General features: G+C 59.9%; 4 protein-coding genes across 7 annotated transcripts in view; 2 read left to right on the forward strand and 2 right to left on the reverse strand.

Moving 5' to 3' along the window:
- Positions 1-311: 311 nt before the first annotated feature.
- RPL28 (ribosomal protein L28) overlaps positions 312-18,969 on the reverse strand; it is a 33,687-nt gene continuing 15,029 nt past the window's right edge. The window contains exons 1-5 of one of the 3 annotated variants that reach the window (XM_060085364.1): positions 3,059-3,103; positions 2,636-2,724; positions 2,417-2,540; positions 667-785; positions 312-439 (exon numbers count right to left, since the gene is read on the reverse strand). In XM_060085364.1, coding sequence (XP_059941347.1) covers positions 335-439; positions 667-785; positions 2,417-2,540; positions 2,636-2,716 — 429 coding nt within the window. In that variant the 5' untranslated portion in view covers positions 2,717-2,724; positions 3,059-3,103 and the 3' untranslated portion in view covers positions 312-334. Of the gene's footprint in view, positions 454-666; positions 786-2,416; positions 2,541-2,635; positions 2,725-3,058; positions 3,104-18,969 lie in introns of those variants that run through there. The other 2 variants (XM_060085366.1, XM_060085365.1) reach the window with 2 other exon arrangements.
- On the forward strand, positions 3,748-7,653 carry TMEM238 (transmembrane protein 238). Its single transcript, XM_060085361.1, has 2 exons — positions 3,748-5,107; positions 7,539-7,653. Exon 1 carries the CDS (start codon positions 4,564-4,566, stop codon positions 5,098-5,100), a length of 537 nt encoding a protein of 178 aa, XP_059941344.1. The 5' UTR covers positions 3,748-4,563; the 3' UTR covers positions 5,101-5,107; positions 7,539-7,653.
- On the reverse strand, positions 8,541-9,809 carry TMEM190 (transmembrane protein 190). The gene is given in 7 exon segments (XM_060085062.1): positions 8,541-8,604; positions 8,606-8,797; positions 8,879-8,972; positions 9,054-9,104; positions 9,107-9,175; positions 9,624-9,659; positions 9,752-9,809. Coding segments are annotated over 7 exon segments (564 nt in total).
- On the forward strand, positions 14,048-17,853 carry IL11 (interleukin 11). 2 transcript variants are annotated; one of them, XM_060085357.1, is made up of 5 exons: positions 14,048-14,094; positions 15,550-15,722; positions 15,892-15,978; positions 16,103-16,264; positions 17,250-17,853. In XM_060085357.1, the coding sequence occupies exons 1-5, from the start codon at positions 14,073-14,075 to the stop codon at positions 17,418-17,420; spliced, it is 615 nt and encodes a 204-aa protein (XP_059941340.1). In that variant the 5' UTR covers positions 14,048-14,072; the 3' UTR covers positions 17,421-17,853. The 2 variants fall into 2 exon arrangements, with proteins under 2 accessions (XP_059941340.1, XP_059941341.1); XM_060085358.1 differs by lacking the exon at positions 14,048-14,094 and adding an exon at positions 14,212-14,352.

The raw sequence follows: 18,969 nt of genomic DNA on the forward strand, positions 1-18,969 counted from the left end.
CCCTTAATGTCTCTCTTGAAGCTCTGTCATGCATTAGCAGAGTATGGAATCATGCTGATTCTAGATTTTACTTAATCTGCAGTTCCTTTTTTTGCGGTACTGAACAATCACCTCTGAGCATCGAATGTAAAAATTCACACCAACGCCAGCCCTCCGTGATGGGCAGAAACGATGGGCCAAGGACACACACAAAAGCTGGGGCTCAGCTTCCCCACCTGGACCTGGTCCCTCCAGACTCAAAACACTGGGACAACTGTGTGCTGCCGGCTGGCAGGGGAGCCCCTGGGGACATGGCCTGGAAGGCAAGGAGGTTGCGGCAAGTCAGCTGACAGCTTTATTGCATTGGGGAAGGGGACAGATTGCTCAGGAGCTCTTGGTGGGGCGGGTCCGCTTCCTCTTCACCATCACAGGCTTCTGGCTGCGCAGGATGGCACTGGCTCTGCGGATGGCAGCCTGGGAAGCGAGGCGGGCTCAGGTCACCCACCCCACCAGCTGTGCCCCCCACCCCCACATGCCTCCCAGATGGGCGACATTCCCTCTTCCCCAGAGCGCAGGTCCAGCTCCAGTCACCAGAGGGCCGTCCTTCACAGCACTGGCCAGGCTCCCTGGGTCCCCACTGTGCCGTCGCCTCCACCACCTGGCATCAGCTCTCCAGCCCCCACTCACCATACGCAAATCCGGGCGGTACTTGTTCTTTCGGATCATGTGCCGGATGCTGCTGAGGGTGGCCCGGGCGTTCTTGTTGATGGTGGTCCGCACGTAAGAAGTGGCCGGCTTTCGCTGGCCTGGTGGGGTGGGGAGAAGAGGGGCACCAGGGGTCAGATGGTCTGGACCTTTGGTGCCCACCCCCGGGGTGAGGGCACAATCCCACCCAGAGAACCTGAGTGCCCAGACTGTGTGAGCCTGGGAGGCAGCCCCATCTCCAAGCATCTACTTACAGGACAATGGCGAGGACCACCACAGGCCAGGCCCTGCACCTGTATAGGCGTCTCCTCCCCAGCCTGTCCCAGACCAGAGACACAACACTGCTCATCTCACTGGACAGAAGTGGAAGCAGAGGCAAAAGGGCCAGGACTCCCTTGCCCAAGGTCCCATGCACAGTTGTGTGACTCCAAGGAGAGCCTGGGCGAGGTGGGCACTTGGCACCATGCTGACCAGGTGGCGAGCGCTCCCAGAAAGCAGCTCTGGCTCCTCTCCCTTCCGCACCCTCCCGGGCCCTAGCTACCCGCTCAGCAACAAGTGTCTAAACGCCAAGCTGTGAGGCTGGGGTGATGTGGAGCCACAGGAGGACCAGAGGTAAGAGTTCTGGGGAAAACACCTGCCCCTCACCTGTGCACAGGTGGAGTTGGACTCCCCTGCCCAGGATAAAAAGGAAAACACCCCCTTTATTGTGCCAAAGAGCTGATGGGGTCCCGGCTAGGATCCTGTGCTCCTGGGTTTCCCCCCAGATGCCAAGGTCCCTGTACCATACTGGGGATTTGATGTTAGCCTTCTGACCCCAGAGGAGAGCCCATGTTACCTCCTCAGGTCAACCCGATTCCTGACAGCCCAGGAAAAGCCACCCAACAATCCAAGAAGGAAAAGCAAAGTTTTTGGGACCCAGCGCACCAGAACAGGGTTCTCAGGAGTGTGGGAACCTGAGAAGCCCCAAAGCATAAACAACTGGTTGCTCCCGGGTCTGTGCTTCTGGGAAGGGAGGTTAACCCCCTTCCCTCTGAGAACAGAAGGCAGCAGCTGTGGCTGCTGCTGTCACTGAACAGGACACAGGGCTCAGAACCCAAAGAGCAGTCAGTCCTAATCAGGAGTCCGAGAAAAAGCTCATTCTTATTTCTTAAAACCCACTGCCCATCTGCAACCACAAGTGTTGCGGGTGTGATACCATGACTCAGCTGTTACCAAGAGACACCCCTGCCTCCCCTTGACCTCCTCGAAGAGTCTAAAAGAGCCTGTCTGTGCCTGAGACACAGGGAGGTGGGATGCTGAGCGCCCCATTCTGAATCCTCGAAGCCAGAATGGGAGCCAAACTACTGCTTCAGACCCAAGCTGTCACTTCCTATGCGGGAGCTAGAAGGCGGCTCCCCACCAGTTTACCTGAATTTTCCCACCGGTGGAGACAGACTTCCACCTGCTTGAAGAATTTATTCTGAAAACACCATCAAACCGTGCAACCGTGTAAATTAACCCTGACGAGCACCAGCGGAGTTCAGGTGCTTTTAATTTCTCCACTTTTTACATGATAACCTCACATAGCTGGTGAGCTAGCTTGGAGAGGAACCAGCCCCCCAGGTAAACGTCCTGACCTCAAAAATCCTCCATTCAATAGCAGAATCACTCCCGCGGCCCGACAGTGAAAAACCACAGCCCCCTGCCCCGGATGGGGGTCTGTTGCCTGGGCCCAGCCAGGGCAAATGCTCACCGGATCTCCGCTTCATGACCACCACGACCCCTTTGCCGTCCGCCGCCGGCTCCACGCCCACAGTCTTGCGGTGAATGAGCCCGTTGTAGCGAAAAGAGTTGCGGGCCTTCAGGTTATTGGGTTCCTGGGAAGGAGGACGCATCGCGGTCGTGAAGAGGAAGGGGGCAAAGCAATCGTAAAGGTCCCTCCCTCCGACCCAGGCGTCGGGGCCCCACTTACGGTGCTGTACGTCTGCTTATTCCTCTTGATCAAGAAGCTGGAGCAGTTCCGCACGACCATCCATTGCAGATGCGCGGACATGGCGGCAGCTGAGGAGAAAGGGGCGCGGGAAAACGTCAGGGGAGCAGCAGGCCGACGCCGAACAACAGAGGAAGGGTGCGTTTGGGGACCTGGCGAATGGGAGCACCGCGTGGGCCGAGGGCGCCTAGAAATTTGCCAGGCGGGGCTGGGTGGCCTAAGGTGGCGGCGCTGAACCTGGGCGGCCGAGACTAACTGCGGGGAACGAGAGGTGAGAATCCACAGCGACCTAATGCGACGGGGCCAGGGTGAAGCCAAGAGCGCGAGGGGCGCAGTGAGAGAGGAAGGAAGGGGCACAGACACCCGGTGGCAAGCGCGAGAGGCGATCACGCGGACGCAACTCACCACCTCTCGTGGCGGCGGCCGGATACGGAAAGAGGCAGGCGGGGGGCGGGGCGACGCCTTTAATACCAACACGCATTTCCGCTTCCTCTCAGGGTACGCGCGCGCCGTCGCCTGTCCCCGCCTCCTTCCGCCCGCCTCCGAGGCAGCTCGGCCACGTTCGGCTATTTCCTCCAGTCAGTCTCAAACCGTTCGGGGACTTTCGGAATTCTTCGGCTAGGGACCCGAGGGCGTGTTCTCGACGGGGAGTGGTACAGTTCCGAGGGCCCTTCGTGTGTTTTCGGAACTCCACGGCTGGATTTCCGAGAGTGTCCCTTTCCAGAAGTCCCAACCCTTCCCCAACGGCTTCTCTCCAATATTGCCACTCAGAGCTTCGCACAGGGTGGGTGCTCAATAGACATTTGTTTTATGAGTGAACTTGTTAGTGCGTGAACTATTTAAACCACACAGGGACTTCGGGTGCTTCCAGGTTCTTCGTAGGCCCTCGGCTATTCCCGACGAAGGCAGCAGGCTCGGTCGGACATTTTCGGAACTCTCCGGAAACACTCTTCCGAAGGGCGGCCGGCTTCCCTCTTATTGGCCCATGCCCGCTTCGAATCTCTTCGGAAACACTCGGTCTCCATTCGTCCACGTTCGGAAACCTTCGGCTAACCCCGGGAGCTCCCTCTCAATTCGCCCTCCCCAGTGTCCTCTTAAGCTCCTGCACCATTTCGAGTCTAGAGAGAAGCCGGACGGACCCTTCTCGCAGACTGCCACCCATTTCCTCTAAGGGCGAGGTGTGTTTGGAGGAAAAGAGATTTGCCTGGGAAAGGTCTTGGTTCCTTTAGCATACCTATTCGCCCAGCTTATTTCCTCTGCCTCGCGGACTTCGGCCCTATTCTCCCCCTCCATTCCGCCCTATGTCACACCCGTTACACTTTAGGGAAGTTTATTTTCTGTTGTCAGGGTCCTGTTTAAGGGGCAGGAGCCTCGCCTGATATACCTCTGAGTCCTCAGCCTCACCAGCACAGGGCCTGGAGAGACTCCAAGTGAACAGAAGGAATGACGGTGCTTTATGTCACCTCCATTAGGGTACCTTGAGTTGTGATTATGTCCAGAAACTCCTTGAGGGCACGGGCCTTGTCTGGCCCATCTCTGTGCCCTTGGACTTCGCTGTAATGAGTCCTGACAGTCCAGAGGCCCCAGGAGAAATCTGAGCAAACAGGAATGTTGGGGTTTGCCCTGCTGCCTGTATTAGAGCACCCCGGATTTTCACCGTGCGCTGCTTCAGGCTCCTTAGGATGCAGGGGCCCTGGGCCGCACTAATCTGTGCTCCCAGCTGCCCCCAGCATCGGCTTCTGAGGGCCAGGGCGCCCCCGGGCCGGGCCCGTCCGCACCCAGCCCAGCTCAGGTGACCAGGCGGGTGCCGGGCACACCTGGCGCAGTCCCCTGACCCCGCCCCGGACCGGGCCGCACCCGGAACGCGGAACGCTCTCCGTCGGAGCCAGCCGCTGCGGTGGAGCAAGGCCATGGCGGCAGTGCCGGCAGTGTGCGCCTCACAGGGGACCCCGCCGGGCACACCGTCCCCGCCGGCAGGCGCGCCTGTGCCCGCGTCCGGCCTGGGCCGCTGCCGGTTGGCGCTGCTGCTGGCCGTGACGCTGGACGTGGCGGGCATGGCGGCGCTGCTGACCGGCGTGTTCGCGCAGTTGCAGGTGCGCGGCCGCGACTTCGGCGACCTGCTCATCTACTCGGGCGCGCTGCTCGTCTTCCTGAGCCTGCTCGGCTGGATCCTCTGGTACACCGGCAACATCGAGATCTCACGCCAGGAGCTAGAGCGCGACTACGGCCTGCGGCCCTCGGCGCTCGCCCGCCTCGCGCGAAAGCTCTCCCGCCGCTGGTCGGCGCCGGCTTCCTCCTCCGCCGGCCGGCGCGCCGCGCCCGGCTCCTGGGGAGCGCGCCCCTCCGCCCGCACGGCCCCGCCGCCCGCCGCCGGCTCCCGCCGCGTGCGCCTGCAGCTCGCCACGCTCGAGGCCGGGTCTGGGGCGGCGGGTGCGGGCAAAGAGTGAGCCCGAGGTGAGGGGCGGGGAAGCGGGGAGCGGGGCGGGGCAGAGGGGAGAGATGGAGGCACCGAGGGACAGAGGGGAGATGGAGGGACTGCGGGAGAGATTGAAGGACAGTGGGAGAGATGAAGAGACAGACGGAGAGCTGGAGAGGTAGTGCGAGGGAGGGAGGGAGGGAAGGACAGAGGGGGGAGATGGAGAGACATCCAGGAGAGATGGAAATGGAGAGGGAATGGTGGAGAGACAGAGACAATGGGGAGAGAGAGACAGGTAGAGGTCAAGATTGGATGGCAGAGAAGCAAAGACTAGCGGAGACCCAGAGGATGAAGACCTAGAGACAGTAGGCATGGGTGCAGACCGGGGAGAGACAAATGAGACCCTGCCCCCAGACGTGCGTGAGGGCTGGAGAGTCACCTTTAGCTCCACCAACACTTGGAGATTATTCGTCCCTGTGCTCCAGTCCCCAGGTGCACCGAGTCCTATTTCCCATTTAATCCTCCAAGGGTAACAGAGTCTCTGAGGTCACTGCTATTGCTATCCCCATCCCAGGGAGGACACTGAGGCCCCAAAAGGTGCCACCTCTTGCCAAAGGGGAGGTACCTGTTGCACTCTCCGGAGTGTACTCCTCTGCCAGAGACCTGCTGTGGCTCCCTGTTGCCCTCTGGTTAAATCCAAGCCACTCACTATGTGTGTGTTTGCCACATCTCAGCTCCACATCTCCTGCCTTCTCTGCAGTTAGAATGAGCTCCCTCAGTCCACGATGGCCAGGCTGTCTCACACCAACTGGCCTCTGTCCATGCCTTCACCTACACTGGGGGTGCCCTTGTTGTCTGCACTCCACTCAGAAAACTTACCAGGTGTCTTTTCAGATCCAACTCAACTTCAGTGCCTTTCTCTGGGTCTTCACCTTGTCTGAGTTACCCTTGTTATTGCTTGTATCACTGTGTGTTGTATGTGTGTCTGCTGATACTGTCTCTCCCACCCAACAGGGAGCCCCTGGAGGGTAAGGCCTGCGTCTCTGGTGTCTTTGTTCTTAGCATTCCCCAGCAAAGAGTGAACTCGGGAAGTCAGAGGTTGATGATCCGGTGGGTGGGTGGATGGATGGATGGATGGATGGGCTGGGTTGATGAATGAGTGGATGGATAGATTGATGGATGGATGGATGGGTAGATGGAGTTGTGGGTGGATAGGTGGATGGGTGGGTGGATAGAGGGATAAATGGATGAATTGCTTGATGGATAAATAGGTGGTGGATGGGTGGATGTGGTTGGATGGATGGATGGATAGATGAGGGATAGATGGATGGATGAATTGGTTGATGGATGGGTGGGTGGATGGATGGATATGGTGGGATTGATGCTGGCAGATGGGTGAATGCGGGGTTGTATGGATGTTTGGGCAGATGGGTAAGTAGATAGATGAGAGGATAGATGGATTGGTGGGTGGGTGGATGGATAAGTGAAACAATGGATGGATGAGTGACTGAATCAGTTTCTCAAATGGGGGTTACATAAAAGAATTAAATTCTAATGTCCTAAGACATTCTTTATAGGTGATGAATTAACTTTCCTTCTATGCATCCAGAAGGATAGTTATATACCCTTTTTTTGTGAGAATTTTGAAAATAGTCAGTCCAATCATATGCTATGTTCTGTGGTTCCGATGAGGAGACAGTTTATGCATAGATGAAGCATGAGCTAACACAAAATTTGGCATACGATGCAGAAATAACCACCTCTGGTTAAAGTTACCCCTGGAAACACTTTACCTTGCCCAGAAGTCTAACACAGCTGGGTAGACCTCTGCTGCTAGAACCACTTGCCAGAAACTGGCCAAGCTGACCGGCCTGTAGGCCCCTCTTAGAAGGAAAACGGGCCTGTCCAAACACAGGACTCCATAATGGCAGGGTGAGGTGATTCCAGCACATGAGGGACAGAGAACTGGAATTTTAACAGAGGGTCCGGTAGGTCCTGGTCACTTCTCTCTCCCTCTGGGACCAAAATTAGTTGAGAAGATGTGCAGAGCCATACCCATCCTATGTCATTTCTCCCCCATTTCATCTTCTCTGTCTCTGCCTGCCTTTCTCTTTGTCCCTGTGTCTGTCTCAGTCTATCTCCCGTGTCTTTTTTTATCTTTGTGCCTCTGTCCTTCCCTCGACATATTTGTCTCTCCCTCTCTCTTTTTTGTGTGTAAGTCTCTCCGTCTCTGCCTTTCCTTGCCTCTCATTCCCCACCTTGTACCACTGAGTTCCAGTGAGTGAAAGGCACAGTCGCTGCCGCACGTCAGGGCACGGAGTAATGAAGGAGCCACTGAGCAAGTGCGTCAGTCAATTGTGAGGGACTGAATTGGGAGGAAGGGGCTCCTTCTCCTGGGTGGTGGCCCTGGGATGCAGGGATACACGCAGGGGTCCTGAGCAGCCACTAACCCCACCCTCCCTCCTACAGATGAACGCATGGCCACACCTGTCAGGACACGATGGAGCTGTGCAGCTGCCCCGTCATCATCTGGCTGCCGGGACGCCTACCTGCCCTCCTTCTGTCCTCCCCTGCATAAAGGGCTCCGCTGCACTGTGCTTCACATCTGTCTAGGGAGGGGCGGCACTGGGGCCGGGGGGAGGGAGGGGCTGCCCAAGCCCTTGGGGACCTAGGAGCCTAGCTTCGCGCTGTCCCCTCATGGAGGGGGACAGGAGTGGGGGGCAAGGATCTCAAGCCCAGACCCACCCCGAGTCCAGACCTCCCTCAGCCCAGGTTCCTCTGTTAGTTTGAGGTCCCCAGAGATGCAGACAGAGGGACAAAGACTTGCAAGATATTTGTTGGGGGACACACTTACGGAGGGTAGGTTGGAGTAGCTGTTATCTGAGAAAGGAGGGGCGGGGGAAAGAGGACTCAGAAGGATGAGTCTTCAACCGGAATGAACGTCCAGGGAAATTCCTGTCCCACCACTGGGGAGTCTGAGAGCTATCGTTGTCCGGGCATTCGTGGGAAGCAAGGCAAATACCTGCTGGCCCAAGGGCAGCAGGATCCCAAGGGCAGGCAGCAGAGGCTGTCAGGCAGCGGCAGGACGACAGCTGAGGGGCACGGTGGTCCATGTCCCCCCAGCCCAGCTGCAGTCCCAGCCCAGGCGATCCCCAACTCACCCCAAGCCCCTCAGTCCAGACCCCCCATAATCACAGCCCAGGACCTACACTCAACTCAGAACCCCCATCAGCTCAGCACCCCCCATCAGCCCAAGTCCCCCTCAGCTCGGATCCTCCCCACCTACCCCTGGACCCCAGATGCCCGTCAGCTCACATCCCCCATGTTCACAGCCCAGGCACCCCCCAAAACACACACACACACACACACACACACACACACACTCTCTCTCTCTCTCTCTCTCTCCCGGCCTCCGGGTCTTATCCGCCCCCTGCTTCATGCTTCTCAGAAAAGAGACCATGCATCTCTGTGCTACATCTGTATTGAGGGGTCCCTCCAGGGGTGCCCCGAATCTTCCTCCTCCCCTGATTCTGTCTTCGCCCCCTTCCGTGCCCTCCCCATCGGTGCCCCCCGAGATGTCCAGGGCCCCCTCCTTGAGCATGCTGCCAATGGACGCCGTCTTTTCGCTCGGTGTCCGGTCCTTGGATAACAGAGAGATGGTCCTGGACGGGTTGCACTCGCCCTTCAGGAACCACGGCAGCCGCAGCATATCCCGTCGCTTGGCCCATCTGGCAGGGACGGGACACCCTCAGCTGTGCCGTCCACCTGCCCCTGCCCACCAGGGCAGGGGAGCCCCTCCGAGCCCCGACCCCACTCACCAGAACAGGCAGATGCTGGAGATCAGGAAGAGGAGGCCTCCGCACGTCCAGCCAAGTGCCCACATGTGCTTCCTCTGCATGTTTTCTGCACAAAGCAGGGAGCCGTGAGACCAAGGGGTCCCTGCCACCAACCCCCACCCCAGGGGCCCTGGCTCCCCGCACACACCATCCGGCCGCTGGTGGTAGCAGACCCCGTCGCGGTAGCAGCATCGTAGAGGCAGAGATTTGGGTTCTCAATTGCCACCTGGCCCCCACAGCTCTCCTGGTCCCACACATCTCCCTCACAGCCTGGGACCAACGCAAGGGGCAGCTTCCTCACAGAGCCTGACCCCATACCAGGCTCTGGGGCTGCCGGCCTAGTGCTTACTTCGTGCTGGACCCTGGACTCCAGGCCCCCAGCCCCTCCCCCCTCAGACCCAGGGGTCCGGGTCCCCAGCCCCTCCTCCCTCAGACCCAGGGGTCTGGGTCCCCAAGCCCTCCTTCCTCAGACCCAGGGGTCTGGGTCCCCAGGCCCTCCTCCCTCAGACCCAGGGGTCCGGGTCCCCAGCCCCTCCCCCCTCAGACCCAGGAGTCCAGGCCCCCAGGCCCTCCTCCCTCAGACCCAGGGGTCTGGGTCCCCAAGCCCTCCTCCCTCAGATCCAGGGGTCCGGGCCCCCAGCCCCTCCTCCCTTTAGACCCAAGAGTCTAGTCTGGGCTCCTTGTCCCCAGGGGACCCAGGGTTTCCTCCACTGCTCACTCCATGGATAGAAGAATCCCTGGATTCCATTCCCATCTGTGAAAGAAACGAGCGGTGTTGGGAGGCTGTATGGAGGGTGAGGAGGGCCTGTGCTCAGCTCTCTGACCCTCTCTTATCAGCCCCCTCACCTACTGAGCCCTGCATTAGCAGGAAGAGGCCCAAAGCTGTGATCCCAGGCCCCACCATGTCGCCTCCCCAGACTCCTGGAACCTCTGTGGGGAGAGACCTTGAAGGCCATCACCCCAGCAACCAGCTCGGCCCGCCTGCCTGCCCAGCTGGCCCCCAAAATTCTAAGTTCTATTTCTAGGGAGTCCACTTAGCAATTGGGAAGAAAAAAGGGGGCGTCACACTGGCCTGGTCACACCTGGTTGCTAGGGAGTTGCTTCCTTAGCAACCAGGTGGAAGGGGCCTTGTGGGTGGGATGGGGCCCTGGCATTAGAAGAGCCTCCTTAGCAACCTGGGTAGAAAGCAGGTGGGAGTCTAAGACATCTCCTCCTTGCCAACCAGGGGACCCAAGGAGTGGGCACCGAGACCTTCTTGCCAGGGAATCCCTCTGCTTTGTAAACATTCCTGAAAGGCAGCTCCAGGTGACCCAGAGGCTCCTGAGACCTGGTTGCCAGGGAGTCTTCCTCCTAGCAACCAGGGGCAGGGGGCCTGAGGCCCAGAAGACCTCCCTGAGCCCCATTGTTAGGGAGGCCCCCTAGCAACCAGGAGACCTAAGAGGGCGATGAGAAAATGGGGGTCAGGCCATAGGCCAGAGCTCTTGCTCAGGAGTCCCCTGGTCCCAAAGGCATCCAGGCCTCCTGATGGGGAGTGTGTAAAGGGAGGGCCAGGATGGGAGAGATCTGAGGCCCCAGGTGGTGGGGAGGGGACTCATGGGAAGGGAGCCCCTTCTAGCTCATTCTGTTTCCCCCTCTGCAAACAGGGAAATGGATCCGACTGGGGTCCCCAAGCTTCTGGTTTGGTCCACCCCAGTGCGGGGGGAGGAGGCCAACTTGGGGGCTGCGGTGGGAACATGATCCCTCACTCTCCCCTGAACCTCCACTCAGCTTTCCAGCCCGTGAGGAGGGGGCTCAGCTCTCCTGGGGCGGTGTGTCTTTGTGTCCAGATCCTGAGTCTGAGGGAGAAGGGATCTGGGGGGTCTGGACACTTGGATCAGGGGGAAGGGAGCATTTGGGGGTCAGAACTCCCAGGTCTGAGGGAAGAGGGGTTGGGGGTCTGGACCCTGGGGTCTGAGGGAGGAGGGGGCAGGGGACTAGGTCTGAGGGCAGCTGTCCAGGAGTCCAGACCCCATTTCTCAAGAAGCCCTTTGAGGCTGCCTCCCGTCCTACCCATCTCCCGTAAACATCCTGGTGGGTGCTGAGTGGGCCCAGGGTTGCCTTCGTCAGAGATGACACAAGTCTGAGGGGCTCGGCAGGAGGCCGGGGGTGGGGGTCAGAGGGGTTGTGGGGCTGAGGCCGGGCAGCTGCTGACCGTTTCCTGTGTCAACATCATCTGGACCCACTTCCCAATTCCCGGGATTCCTCAGGGATCAAGGAGGGGGTGGGGGGGCGGGGCCGCCGGGCCCTGGACCGCGGCTTGGGGCTGGGGGGGCCGCCGTCACGGCCCTCACCACTAATGACAGGTTTGGGCTGCCTCTGCGGCCCGCCTGCCCCGTCACCCCCCAGGGGCCAGACAGGACCCCCCAGGGACAGACGGACACACACAGACTCGGACCTGCTGACCTCACACCAGCCAGCTCCACCTCACCCAGGGGCCAGCACATGAGCAAGGACCCCCTGGGGTCCCCCGTCATATCCTAGTGGCATCTCCCCCCACGGCTGTCATCACCCCTCAGAGTCTCAGCTCCGTGTCACCCCCAGTCTTTGTCTCCGAGCCCCTGAGCTTGCCTCTGCATCTGTATGGGTCCCGATTTTTTTTTTTTGCATCTCTGTCTCTTTCTCACTCTGGCCTCTGTGCTCCTGTCTCTTTCTGTTTGTCACAGTCATCTCCTGTCATTGTTTGTGAGTCTCCTACCCTGCCTCTCCATCTCTTTACTTGTGTCTCTGTCTTTGTCTCTCCTTCTTGCCCTCCTTTCCACAGAAGTAGCCTGAGTGTCCCCAACCCTGGGGAAGACCCAGGAGTCCTGAGTAACCCCTGCCCTCCTGTCCTGCACCCACCGGCCTCCTGCTGCCACAGTGAGGAAAGATGACCCCGCATGCCCGGGGTGAGAGGGCCGAAGCAGGCCGAGGGGACCGTCACTAGTCGGGGACTGATGACGCATGCCTAGACTCCTGACCTTCCCCAACAGAGCACTCCCCAAATGGCAGAATGGCCACAAGTTTTCTCTACCTTTCTAGAAACAAGGGTTTTGGACCTGGACACCTGCCACTTGGGTCTGAGGGAGGAGGGGGCTGAGAGCTGGGCTCCTGGATCCGAGGGAGTAGGCGGCTGGGGCTCTGGACTCCTGAGTCTGAGGGAGGAGGATCTGGGCTCTTGGACTCCTAGGTTAAAGCAATGGGGTTGGGGCCGGCAGCCCTGGTTCCCGGTTCCCTGGAGGTGGAAGGGGCTGCCATCATCAGATCCCTACTGCGGCTCTCAGGCTGGCCCCAGGCTCAGTCCCCCATCCCCTCAGGCCAGTCCATCCCCCAGGCTGGTGGCCTGAGTCACCTTGGCTAGCCCCACCGGTCTTGGGGGGGGCTGCGTCAGTTCTCCCCTCACTGACGCAGCCTTGGGCCCCCCCACGCTGACTCAGCCGGAAACAGGCCCCCTGAGGGGCGGAGACCCAGTGGTCAGAGGCCTGGGTCCCAGCATGAGCAGGGGCTGGGGAGGGCCCCTGGGGGGCCCTGGCAGGGGTGGCCATGACAGACTGAGAGAGGTAAAGGGAGCTCTTACCTGAGGCGATGAGGTCATGTCCCACCATGGGGGGGCTGTGAGCTCACCTCCCTGGGGACCTGAGCAGTTGCCCCCCCCAAGTGATGGGGGATGGGAGGGGGAGGACCTCAGCCGCCATTCATCCTCAGAGCCCCCCTGCCAGCTCAGCAGTCTCAGGGGCCTGGGTGGGGGGCAGTGGTCTGCGGGGAGACCTTTGGAAGTCCTTGTCACCTTCCGTCTTCTCACTACCCTCCACCCTTCTCTGCCACCCTTATCCTGGGGGTCGGGGTGCTCCTGGGGACTCGGGTTCCTGTCATGGTCCCTCACTCGTTCTGCCGTGAATCCCCGGGGCCACCTCTGCTCCATGTACCTGGTACTCCCTGTGTGTGTGTGTTGGCACCACTGTCCCCCTGAGTCTGTGTCTCCCACCCCGCTCCCACCCCTCTCCGCATCTCCACCTCTCCGCGTGGTGTCCTCCCTGCCCTGTCGTGGCCTCCAGCTCCCCCACCCCACCCCAGCTGCTCTCTCCGTGTCTCACCATCTCCATCTCTCCCAGGGGCTCGCTCTTTTTCTCTGTCTCCCTGGATATGTTAATAAAAATCAACGGTGAGAATAGCAATGGTTTGCATTTGTGTGCTTTACAGGAGTGAGCTCACTGTATCCTCACACAGGTTTCTGAGAGGGGGTCGTGCCCGGGGTATCCCTATTTCACAGATGGAGAAACCAGAGAGGTGAAGCCATGTGCCCGAGGTCTCACCCCTACTGGGTGTCTCGATGCCTCTTTCTCTTGGTCCCTGTCTCTCTGCCTCTGGTTCTCTCTCACCATGTTCCAACCTGTCTCTTGGAGAAAGGCTCCCCCCCTCTCAGTCCCCACTGCTGAGTCCTTGTCATCTCAGCATCTGCATCTCTTGGACGATCTCTGCCCCTTGGGACTTCTCCATCTCTGTCACCCTGCTTGTGTCTCTCTTTTCTGCCGCCTGCCTCCCCTCTTTCTGGCATGCCTGTTTCTGTCCCTTTTCCTTTTGGGGGTCTCTCCAGACGTCTCCTGCTGTCTTCATCTTGCCCCTCAAACCTCACTTTGCTCTCCTGTTTCTCTGCCTCTGCAGCGTGTCTCCTTGGCTGTCTCCATCTCTGCGGGTATCTCTATGTCTCTATCTCTGCACCTCAGACTCTCCACCTCTGTGCAGTGTCCCCATATCTCTGTGTGTCTCTACCTCCTTGCCTGGGTCTCGGCCTCTCCATCTCTCTCTGTCCCTGGGAGTCTCTCTCCGTCTCACCTCCAACCCCCCAGGCCTGCGTCTTGTGGCCCCGTTGCCACCTCTACCCCGTCCCCATCACCCCCTGCCTCCCCATCTCTCTGCCTGTCCTAGTCCAGCCGGACCCCCGCCCCGCAGCCAGGCCCCAGCTCTTGAGCTGCGCGTGTCTGCCCCGGCGGCGGCGGCCGGCCGAGGAGGTGGAGGGAGGGGACGCCAATGACCTCACCAGCCCCTCTCCGACCACCCCCCCCTTTCCCTTTTCAACTTTTCCAACTTTTCCTTCCGTGCCCTCCTCCGAGCGCGGCGGCGTGAGCCCTGCGAGGCAGCCGGCTCCGTCGGAATGGAAAAGGCAGGCAGGGAGGGTGAGTCAGGATGTGTCAGGCCGCCCTCCCCTGCCGCCTGCCCCCCGCCCGCCCGCCCCGGCCCCCTATATAACCCCCCAGGCGCACACACTCCCTCACTGCCGCGGCCCTCTCTGCTCACACGCACATGCCTCCCCTCCCCAGGCCGAGGCCCAGCTGACCCCCAGGGCTCCCACGGCAGCGGACAGGGAAGGGTTAAAGGCCCCCAGCCCCCTGCCCCCTGCCCTGGGGAACCCCTGCCCTGTGGGGACATGAACAGTAAGTTGGTTCAAGCTCCTGGAGGGGGGACAGGGAGGAAGGAGGGAGGGACCGTCGGCGGGAAGGGTGGGGAGCAGACAGACACAGCGGAATCGGACCGAGAGACGGAGCAGAGCGAGGGAGCGATGGGGAGGCGGAGACGGAGCGAGCGGGAAGGAGATTCAGAGAAAGCAGGAGGCCTAAAGAAGGGACGGGCAGAGCGAGAGATGAAAGGACGGATCAGAGACGCGGAGACACTGACAGGACAGCGCGAGGCAGAGAGAAATGGAGACTCACAGACAGAGACAGAGGAATGCCAGGGGGTGATCCCAAAGGGCCCGGAACCCCCAGGGAGTCAGCGGGGACCGAGAGACGCAGACTCCCAGGGACCTCAACAGCGAGGCTCCGGGAGGGAAACTGAGGCAGAGAGGCCAAGGAAGTGAGAGCAAGCCCAGAACACCGACCCCAGCTACGGGGAGGAAAGACAGAGGGAGACACAGGGGTGCAGACAGAAACAGGAGAGCCAGACGGATGCGGACGGACGGGCGGACAGACCGCGGCCTGGGAGGGCCCAAGGGGGCGGGCTGGGGGTGTGCTGCGGGAGCGGGGCGGCCCGGGGGTCGCTGATTGGCTGGCGGGCGGGGTGGGCGGGGCCGCTGGGGGATGGGCAGCCGCGGAGGGAGCGGGCCGGAGCCCCTGCTCTGAGCACCGCCGGGTCCCTCTCTCCCCGCCGCGAACCCGGCGCGCCCGCGCCTCTGCCTCTCTCCGCCCAGGTGTGCTGTGGGGTATCCCCCGCGCTGCGGCCCGGCCTTCCGCGGTCCACCCTGGTGGGGCCTACGCGGGAGTCTCCCGGGGAGGGGTCAAGGCCCTCGGACCTCTGTCCAGGTCTCCTTCCCCTGCTCTCAGTCCGGTTCGGGCTCCTGAGCCCCGGGAGGGGGCAGGTTCTGGCCTGTGTCTCCCCCCTCCTGCCCCGCCCCGGGGCCCAGATTCCGGCGTCCGGGGGCGGACGGGAGACGCCCGGCCCGTCTACCCGCCCCGGGGCGCGTCTGCTCCGACGGGCGGGGCGACCAGAGCCAGAGAGGGAGAGGGAAACCCGCCCAGGCCCTGCGACGTGCCCTGGGCTCTCCGCCCTGGGACTCAGGACCCCCACCCCAGCCCCTCCTCCCTCAGACCCCCCGGTCGGGCCTGAGCCTCCTTTCTGTCCTCTCCCTCCCTCAGGTGTTTGCTGCCTGGTCCTGGTCGCGTTGAGCCTGTGGCCAGGTAGAGCTGCTGCCCCGGGGCCACCTCCTGGCCCTCCACGGGCCTCCCCAGACCCTCGGGCTGAGCTGGACAGCGCCGTCCTCCTGACCCGCTCTCTCCTGGCGGACACTCGGCAGCTGGCCGCACAGCTGGTAGGAGAGCCTGGAGGGGATGGCCTGGGGCCAAGACTGAGAACGGGGAGGGCGTCTGGGCTACCACGGTGGCAGAGACGGGGGAGAAAGGAGTCAGGGGCTCGTGGTGGGGGATAAAGCGACCCCCGGAGCTAGGCAGGGTCCCTCTCACGGCTTCTTTCCCCCCAAGAGAGACAAATTCCCAGCTGACGGAGACCACAACCTGGATTCCCTCCCCACCTTGGCCATGAGTGCGGGGGCGCTGGGAGCCCTGCAGGTAAGGGCAGGGGATGGGTCAAAGGTGGGAGCTGGGCGGTGAAGGGGGTGCAGGGGGTTAGGGGCTGGAGTGGGCAGGTGCCAGGTGCTCCTTGACGCCACACCACACCCCGCCCGTCCCCCAGCTCCCCGGAGTGCTGACACGGCTGCGGGCAGACCTGTTCTCCTACCTGAGGCATGTGCAGTGGCTGCGCCGGGCAGGAGGCCCTTCCCTGCGGATCCTGGAGCCCGATCTGGGCACCCTGCAGGCCCGGTTGGACCGGCTGCTGCGCCGGCTGCAGCTCCTGGTACGATCACCTGGCTCTGAGACCCCAGGACCCCAGATCCCAGGCCTACTCCGAGACCCTCACCCTGTGTCCCTGAGACCCCAGACTCCAAAATCCTGCCTGCAAACTCTAAACTCTCACCCTGAGACTTGGAAACCCCATGGTCTTGTGACTCCAAGACTCCCATCTTGAAGCCCTAAGATTTGAGAATCCAAACCCTCACCCCAAGACCTGGAGACCCCGGTCCCAAAACAGGAGGAATCCCAACCCCAAGCCCAGGAAATTCTGAACCTCCAGACCCTGAGACCCACCCATATCCTGGCTCTGAGATCCTGACACATCAAGACCCCAGACCCTCAAATGATGCACCGTGACTTACAGCCAGCCTGCAGACCCTGGCTCTGCAAACCTCAGATCTCAAGGACTTGGACCCTGAGATCTCAAACTAGAAGACCCCAGACCCTGAGCCCTGGGTCCCCAAGAGCTCAGATCTAGGTTGTGAGCCCTTAAGACCCCAAGACCCTGACTTTCAAAACCCCAGACTCAAGACCCTGAGATTGTAAGACTTCAGACCCCGGTTCCTGGACCTGATGACCCCAAAGACCCTGGAACTCAAATTCCAACTCTCAGCTCTGAGACCCCAAACTTGAGACCCCACCTCTCACACATGAGTCTCTGAGCTTGATCCTACAATGAGACCCCACATCTAAGACCTTGGCTCCAGGATCCTGGCCCTGATGCTACAGACCTCACCTCCAGCCCTCTGAACTTGGCCCTAGAACCCCAGCCTTAAGACCCCCACCTTTTGGCCCCAGCCTCAATTTTCTGAACCCAACATCCTGAAGAACTCCCAGCCCAGACACCCCACCTCACAGGCCAGAGACACAGTGGAAATATGCAAGCTGGACCTCCCCAACCCTGATTCAGTACAGGCTCCAAATACCCGCTTCCCCGGACCCTAACTGCACCCCTGGCCTGATGCTAACCCTCTGTCCTCTCCTGACAGATGTCCCGCCTGGCCCTGCCCCAGGCGCCCCCAGACCCACCGGCACCCCCCCTGGCTCCCCCAGCCTCACCCTGGGGAGGCGTCCGGGCGGCCCATGCCATCCTTGGGGGGCTGCACCTGACGCTCGACTGGGCTGTGCGGGGCTTGCTGCTGCTGAAGACTCGGCTGTGACCCTCCACCTAGAGCCGCCAGCGCCCTTCAAAGCCAGACCTTATTTATTTATTTATTTCGGGACTGGGGGCATGGCATCCAGAGGACTCCACCCTCACCATTGTCTCCCTCTAGTTAGAGATGATCCCTCCAGGAGACCTGGGCAGGGGGGCATCTGTGCCTTATTTATACTTATTTATTTAAGGGGGTGGGTGGGAGGCAGGTGGACTCGGGGGGTCCCTGAGGAGGAGGGAACTGGGGTCCCGGATTCTTGGATCTCTAAGAAGTCTGGCCACAGTGTCTCCCTGACCCCCACCCCTCTCGGCTTGGGCAGGAGCATATATTATTTATTAAACAATTACTTTCTGTGTTGGGGTGGGGAGGGAGGGGAAAAGGAGGCCTGCATTTTTGTACAAAAATGTGAGAACCTTTGTGAGATAGAGAAGAAGGAATTAAATTTGTCATACACATCCACTTAGAGGTGATTTCTCTGGGGGCCAGGGGCTGGATGCTGGGGTCCCTGGGGGACCCTCCGTGGACGGGGAAGTAGAGGGGGAACCATCAGTCCCCCAGAGACTGTGAGTTCTTAGTCTCACAGTCAGTAAATAAATATTTAATGGATAGTTACAGAAGGTTACCCTGTGACCAACAGTACTAGTACAGGACAAGGCTACAGGCTCAAGGTTGTTCATTATGGCAGTGTTTACAACAGCAAATTGGAGACAACCTAGATGTCCAGCAGTAGGGGATGGTTATATAAACGCCAGTGCATCCATGTGATGGAATACACCAGCCATGAAGAGGGATGCTACAGAGCCTGCTTTAGGCATAGAAGAAGCAGGCCACAAGGCTACAAACCACTGTGTGATCCCCATTTTGTATAGATACGTATAATCCATGGATTATTTTAAAATCCTAGAAGGAAATACACCAAAGTGTCGACTATGGCCACCTCAGGGTAGAAGGTGGGGGTGGGATTGTGGGTGACTTTCGTTATTTGTGCTTCTCTGTGTTTTCCATAATTTTTACAATGACCATGTATTTTGCATGACACATAAAAAATAATAACCACTATATTTAGAATGACAGAATATCAGCACCCCCTGCCCCAAAAACCCTCAGAAGGGGACAGGAATGACCATTCCCTGTGCGCCTGCTCTGTGCCACGCCTTAAGTCTGGGGTTTTACTTACAGGATCCCGTGCATCCTCCAATACCCCCCAATTTTACAGATGAGGGAAGCTGAGCCTCCTCGGGGATGCCTGTCGTTTAAGGCCACACAGCTAGGGAGAGGCAGAATATGATTTTGCCAAAGGTCTGGCTTATTCCAAACCTCATGTCCCTTTCTTTATAACCAATGTACAGCAACCGTTGCCACGGACACAAACAAGTTAGATACAGGGAAACTGAGGCTCCTGGAGGTATGGACCTTACCCGGGGTGTAGAGATGGGTCAGTGGCAAGTTGGGACTGTAATTCAGGCCTCCCCTCTTAAGAGTCAGAAACCCTTTTGTTTAATTATTCACTTACAACATCCCAGACGAACCCTCCCAGGGCCCCAGGTTGTCCCTA

The sequence above is a fragment of the Mesoplodon densirostris genome, chromosome 19, assembly GCF_025265405.1.
Source record: "Mesoplodon densirostris isolate mMesDen1 chromosome 19, mMesDen1 primary haplotype, whole genome shotgun sequence".
In the NCBI taxonomy this organism is placed as follows: domain Eukaryota; kingdom Metazoa; phylum Chordata; class Mammalia; order Artiodactyla; family Ziphiidae; genus Mesoplodon; species Mesoplodon densirostris.

Excerpts from the sequence above, each read along its gene's own strand:
- TMEM238 (XM_060085361.1), top strand. The coding sequence starts at position 4,564 with ATGGCGGCAGTGCCGGCAGTGTGCGCCTCACAGGGGACCCCGCCGGGC.
- IL11 (XM_060085357.1), top strand. The coding sequence starts at position 14,073 with ATGGAAAAGGCAGGCAGGGAGG. Across the intron at positions 15,723-15,891 it reads GGCAGCTGGCCGCACAGCTG|AGAGACAAATTCCCAGCTGA; the intron begins GTAGGAGAGCCT and ends TTTCCCCCCAAG. Across the intron at positions 16,265-17,249 it reads TGCGCCGGCTGCAGCTCCTG|ATGTCCCGCCTGGCCCTGCC; the intron begins GTACGATCACCT and ends CTCTCCTGACAG.